Raw genomic sequence first — 6,802 nt, forward strand, 5'->3', positions numbered from 1 at the left:
CATTTCTTCTTAACACTTTCACAACAAAATGTAATATTATGAAATTCAACAATGAAGACTAATTGTTTTTCTTCATAGATAGGTAGGTACCTACATTCAAACTTTTTTGTTTTTTTTTGGCCGTTATCGGGTGAAGAATTTTCACGATAGATGGCTTCTAGAAACGAAAAAAACGTTCCAATTTCAGATTAACTGCCCGGTCCGATATTTTCCCGCCCATAAGCCTGATTAGCCAGATATAAAAAATAAATCGAACTACAAACCGAACGATTAATCCCGTTGTTGCCAGTACGCCTTCCGATTCGAATTTTCAAGTACCTGCGATAAATTAAGCACGTGATAAGATCGACTTCACTTCGCGCGCGTTGTCACAATCTCGACTCGAGTCTTCGGCCTGATTGTGCTATCAGCTGGTGACTGATTGGCCATCCCGCGGTTTATTTTGTTTTTCAGTGACCGCCACACTCGATTTGAACATTCGAACGCGTTCGCGTAACACGTCGGCGGGTAGGTACTGAGACAATCGATGTTTTCTTTGCCGATTGTCTTCAGCTTGGCGTCGTACGGAGTGGCACGCGCGATGTTATTCGCGTACGAGTGCGGCACTTGTCGCTCAGCTGGAGGAGGCAGCGGGCGGCCGGGAGGGCCGGGAGGGCGGGGCGGGGAGAGAGGGACCCGCCCACTTAATGGGACCGCTAGTTGCGCCTCCGACCGCCAGGCGGCGACACGGGCTCTACAGCCGAGACGCAAACCTGACAGGTGTCAATAAAAATATTCATTTCATTCCGATGATCTCGGATACAGGTAATTTGTAGAATAATATTCATTATTCATCCGGTAGTTTTTTGTAGGTAGGTAGGTACTTAATAAAAGTATAAACAGGTAAATACACAAAACAATGTAAGGTCCGTTTTAACAATTCATTGCTACTTTTTTTTTGTTGTGATTAAAATCCATTGTGATAATTTTCAAAACCTTTCAATTATATCTATCTGTTTCCAAAGGCTGAAAAATCATTTTCCGTAAAAGACCCTGAAAAAGGTCTTCAAAACCTGAAAAGTAAGCAGCCCTATAAATACATCAACCTAACAGGGTAAATATAAATAAAGGCAAATTAAATTATACTTTTACCCCAAAATTACATGATTTTTCCCTGTAGGTAGGTACTTTTTAAAACTTGTAATCTCTTGGATACAAGCAACTGAAGCCGATTTGATTAAATTTCGACCTGAACGTCCATTGGTCATGTTACACGGTCTCATGAGTATTACAAATTTATAAATTCAATTATCATAAAATACCATTGGAAAATAAAATAATTTTTACATTTTGAATTACTTTATTAAGTACAACAATCTTAGTTCGGATCACGTGATATAAATCATAATGTAATTGGCGATTTATTATACATACAAAACCTGCTCGGGTCTACCCTGTATATGGAATTTTAATTAAATTTATCATTAAAGCTGTAATAACAGTTTCATCACCACGAGGAGAAGGCCCAGCGTATTCACACGTTCATTTTATTTACATCAAATTAAATAACAACTCCAATTAATTTGAATTAACAGTACACAATATAAAAGTAATTAAACAACAGAATATTAATTAACGTGAACAGTAAAAAGATCGTTAATCAGAAAAACATGAACCGAATTTAACTAACACCGGCCAACATCATCGACGTTAGTTCAACTTTAACTTAAGGTTTATAATTCACAACAGTAGAAACTATTTTAATCAGGCTGGGTGTTTGGCTGTGGTCCCGTGGTTTGTGTCGCGACCCTTGAGTCAAAGTTTCTGGGTTCGAACCCACTGTACCACAGTTTCATATCTAGTTTTAATAATCTGCCAGAAATAGTATGAAATCTAAGTATTTTTGCAAATAATAAAAACACTAATATTTATCTTTTTTTTTAAAGTCTCAGGTTTTTTAAAAATATTTTCTCTAATTTAAAATTTACTTGGTAAATACCACTATTTTTTACAATCCGTTGACACACATGTTTCGATGCATTCAACATCGTTATCGAACTCTATATTACCGTAAAACATATAGAAATATTGGTATTTATCACGTAAAATTTAAATAAAAAAGGGATAGAATTATCACAAAGTGACGAAAATCAATTGATGGAAAAAAAATTCTTAGGTGTAGGCTCTTTACAAATGGCACGTGGCATGTTTTATAGCTACTACAATTATTTAAATGGCATTTTAAAAGAAAAAAAAACTCAGTGAAAAACTGCATATATCAGTCGAAATGAATATGTAGATATTTTGTACTTATATCACATAAATTAATTGACTTCTATAAGTTTCCCTTCTTCGTTATATCATTAAATTTACATGTCTGATTTATTTTCGAAACTCGTCATTATTTAATACTTTCTCGTAATGTACATATGCTTAATGAATATTGTATTAAGTCATATTAAAAATACATATTTTAGTGTAAGTACGTTTCTAGTACATTCACCAGACTCTTTTATACTGAAAAAATGTTATATGCTTCATCATAAAGATTTATAAAACATTTTTAGATAAACCTCTTACTCTCTAAAATACGTTTTAATTCATAAAAAAATATACATTTAAGGGCATTCCCACTTACCTAATGTCTTATTATTGAACAATATTGTATATTTATATACTTAATTAACAATAAACGTTTTATAAAAATAAATACAGTCAAATTTTGAGATACTTTAAAAAAACAGATAATAATCTTGCCTTTGTATGCACTTCAACAATACACAATGGTTTCAATCTACCCTGACGCTATATGATGCATATTTGATATGCCCTTTTTCACATGTATAACATTGTCTGATTAAATCTTTATCATTGTCCCATGGCTAAGGACGGTGTCATCATATAATGATGCTGGAACATGTTGTAGTTTTCTTTCGTGGCGCATTGATAGCTCATTCCATCGGGATACGTGTAGTAGTTAGGGTACGATTCTTTGTAGGGGTAATAAGTCGGTTTGCTGTCGTAACAGGGTGCTTCTCTCAAGCTTAATCTGTCGCTGTAGTCGCTCACGGGCTTGGAGGATGTGTCCATGTAAGCGGAGTGGAACTCGTAAGTCTCTGGGAACTTGTACGTCTGCTGGCGGTCTGGAGCAGTACTGCAACTGTCTGTTTCGCTCGCGATTTCCGGGGTTGGCGGAAGAGTGGTTTCTTTAGATTGGCTAGATTGGCTTTGCTTCCTGTTTTTTCTGGTTGTGCTAGCGTGGGTTTTGACGTGTTTGGCTAGGTGGTCAGAGCGCATGAAGCGTTTTGTACAGAGGGTGCAAGCGAAGCGTTTTTCGCCTGTATGTGTGCGTAAATGCCTCTGCAACTCGTCGGATCTTGTGAACCTCTTGCCGCAGAAGAGCCAGTTGCATATAAAGGGGCGTTCTCCCGTGTGCCAGCGCAGGTGCGCCTTGAGATGCGACGTCTTCCCGTAGATCTTGCCGCAGCCCGGGATGTGGCAGAGGTGCTCCCTCTTGCCCCGGTCCTTGGCCAGCGCGGGGGCCAGGCCCGCGGCCTCCGTGAGGCAGTTGGGGCAGCGGCAGCGCGCGCAGCGGCGCTGCTGCGCTGGGGTCAGCGCGGCCGCGGGCAGCGCGGCGCGCGAGGGCCACGGCGCCCAGCCCCCCGGGGGCGCGTCGCACGCGACGGAGCACCCCATGCCGCTCATGTACGACATCTGAGGACAAAAATATCAGAATTGTTAATGTTTTCCAAGCTGATCGTCGAATTAGGGATATAAAGCTCACCCAGTAAGCTTTTAAATAACTGACTATTTTAAAATAGAATACATATATTTGTTACAAATAATAATAGAAATAGTAATAATTGACAAGATTTAGAAGAGTACTTCAAGGTGGTATGCACATATGGAGCAAATGGATAGCAAGATAATGACTAAGAAAGTATATGTAAGCGGGAGAACAGAACGAGGACGGCTGAAAAAGACTTGACACGATCAGATTATCGGAATCTAAAATCTGGTGGTGTCAAAAGTCTGCGTTATCGAAGGGCATGTATGACTAGATGAATGGATGTGAAAGAAGCGAGGAATGTATGTCAGGACAGAATGGTGTTGCGTTCCATCCTCTCTGCCTACCCCAGCGGGAGAAACGGCGTGACGATAGTAGTAGTAGTGTTCCAAATAATGAATAATGGTAATTGCAAAAAAATTATCTTACATTGCTATTACAGCGTGTAATTAGTTTTACCTTTAAATAGGCGATATACCGCATGAAAATAATTATATGGGAGTATATAAGCTTTTATCTGTATAAATTATATTGTTAAATATTGGTTTAAAAAAATATTTCCATTATTTAAATCCGTAAAAAAATTCATACGAAATTTCTTCCAAAAAAATACGAGCTTCTAATAAAAATCTAATTGCCTAAATTCATACAGGCTTGTTTATTGGGTATTAAAGATAACATTATTTAAGTTTCATTGTATTGCACGGGACATTAACTATATGTTATACATAATTATATTTTTCTTTTATAGATATTTATTTAAAACGCGTATTTCTGGTGGATGTATAACTACAGAGCATGTGCGTTATTTAAAACAAAGCTAATTGTATAATTATTCAAATTATCATCGTTAATCATGTGCTAATCACCGACTCTTCAAGTCTCTTGTCTGTTTTCGGATAGATATTCAAAATATTTTATCTCTAATCATCTTTCAGAACTCACTTCTTAATATAAATTACCTATTTGCTCATGAATTCATATTCAATATTTGAGTAAAAATTATCATAAAAATCCAATCCTTTTCAGCTGAGTTCATCTTGATAATGATTTTAAAACATATTTTTTCACATTATGTTATTCTTAATGACGTTAGAATATTTTAACAATATCGATCGCAGACCGATAAAGAAAATTAACTGGTTTATTATAGTATGTGATTATTCACATACTTCAATAATTTAAAACAGATTCATTGTCTCTGTAGAAAATTATTAGCATATATAAAATGCTCCTACATTAGGTACCAGGTTCGATTTCCATATGACTAATATATATTTTTAAATACTGCATATATTTGATGAGCATTTAAATAAAAGAACTAATCTACTAGCCTTTACGTATGTGATTATAGATCAGAAAACGCGTTATCATGACGACATCGTGTAAAATGTATGGATAAGGAAAACATACATAAAATATTATCTTAAAAAATACAACCAAGGATGAGTTAAACCACTAATATTCTATTTTATTACTCACAAAATAACTTTGTTATAAAATCACTATATTTCATATTAAAATTAACGAATTAAAATGTTATAATGTCATCTAGTTTCAAAGCAAAATCTACTTACTCAAGATTGATCATGCCATATTAACGAGTCTTAAGGAAAAAGCTGCTTTCTTCGAAACGGTTGATAAGGAAAACATAAGAAGTAAAATGGTACCATGCAAAATGAAGCACTAATAATCTTTTTTATAACGCATAAAATAATTTTATCATAAAATCACTATAGATTTTATTATTACTTAAAAATAGTGTCTACCTATTTCGAAGTAAAAAGCTTATTAATGCCCATATTAATAAGCCTTAAGGAAGAAGAAGCTGCTTGCTTCGAAACCATTCGCCATTATAGTTTTAAGTATTTAATAACATATAATAAATATAAAATGATCTTAAAATAAATTTATTTGTATTAAAAATTATAAAAATAAAATTAATCGAGATACATCATTTCGAATTTGTATTAAAATATTCAATTCACAATTTGCAAAATTCATGATTTATTTTTTTATTTTGAGATTTTCTAACAATTAATTTCGTAGCTATCTGAATTTTTTAAATGCAATTTAAGGCAGCGCTAGTTTTTTTTAAACGTTAAATAGTCAGTATCCCGGAAAATATTCACGTACATATTATTATAATTAGACAACCGTAATAATAATGATAGCTTTCAAATAGAGTAGCTCACCTGTTGCTGGCTCTGAGTGTGCTGAGAGTACTGCATACTGTAGCAGTGTTGGGGCATCCCAATACATTCCATCATGTCTGTTGATTTAGGTAATTAACGAGAGTTTTTATGATTAATTGTCTTGATATCACAAATAACTCATGAGCGCTCTAATTTAGCGCCAGATAAATGCGTTATCATCAAAAGATTAATATATTCTAACAAAAAATATATTTTATTTATTTTTAAAAAAAAAATATTTTTAAATACACTGTTTTTCAAGCGATGAAAACGTTGCACAATTCTACATAAACTATATAAATCGATGAAATATGACAAGTCCCAATTAATGTTTTATTCTATTCGGATTCAGATAAATGCTTTATCATCAAAACATTTGTACATTATGACACAAAATTTTATTTTATTTATTTATTTAAAAACTAGATTTTTAAATACACAATTTTTCAAGCGATGAAAACGTTGCACAATTGACCATAAACTAAACTAAATCGATGCAGTATGACATGTCCCAATTAATATTTTGTTCGATTCGAATTCAAATTTCGAAACGCGGAACGTTCGGAAATTTGTATCACCACGATCTCCGATCGGATCACCTGGATGGCGCGCGAGTAGCTTTTAATTACAGACGACGCACCTATCGCTCCAAGACGTTTTTAATAACTGCCTTCGAATCCTAACGACCGTCTCAACCTCCGGGCGGGGCCGAGGGGCAGGGCAGGGGGCGGAGGGAGGGGGACGAAGGGGCCATAACGCACGGGGGTAGGTTCAGAGAAATCTCGCCCGAACAAAAAATCAGTCGCCGAGATGCGACCCGTAATATGGAACGCTCGGCCTG

General features: G+C 35.3%; 1 protein-coding gene across 1 annotated transcript; it reads right to left on the reverse strand.

Annotated features, from left to right (window-relative positions):
- Positions 1-1,340: 1,340 nt before the first annotated feature.
- Positions 1,341-6,602, reverse strand: LOC148308246 (uncharacterized). The gene is made up of 2 exons (XM_088262030.1): positions 5,962-6,602; positions 1,341-3,693 (listed from the first exon to the last, which is right to left on the reverse strand). Exons 1-2 carry the CDS (start codon positions 6,034-6,036, stop codon positions 2,848-2,850), a joined length of 921 nt encoding a protein of 306 aa, XP_088118156.1. The 5' UTR covers positions 6,037-6,602; the 3' UTR covers positions 1,341-2,847.
- Positions 6,603-6,802: the final 200 nt, after the last annotated feature.

This window comes from Brachycentrus maculatus, unplaced genomic scaffold (assembly GCF_059751285.1).
Source record: "Brachycentrus maculatus isolate JH-2025_06_01 unplaced genomic scaffold, ASM5975128v1 h1tg000172l, whole genome shotgun sequence".
NCBI lineage: Eukaryota > Metazoa > Arthropoda > Insecta > Trichoptera > Brachycentridae > Brachycentrus > Brachycentrus maculatus.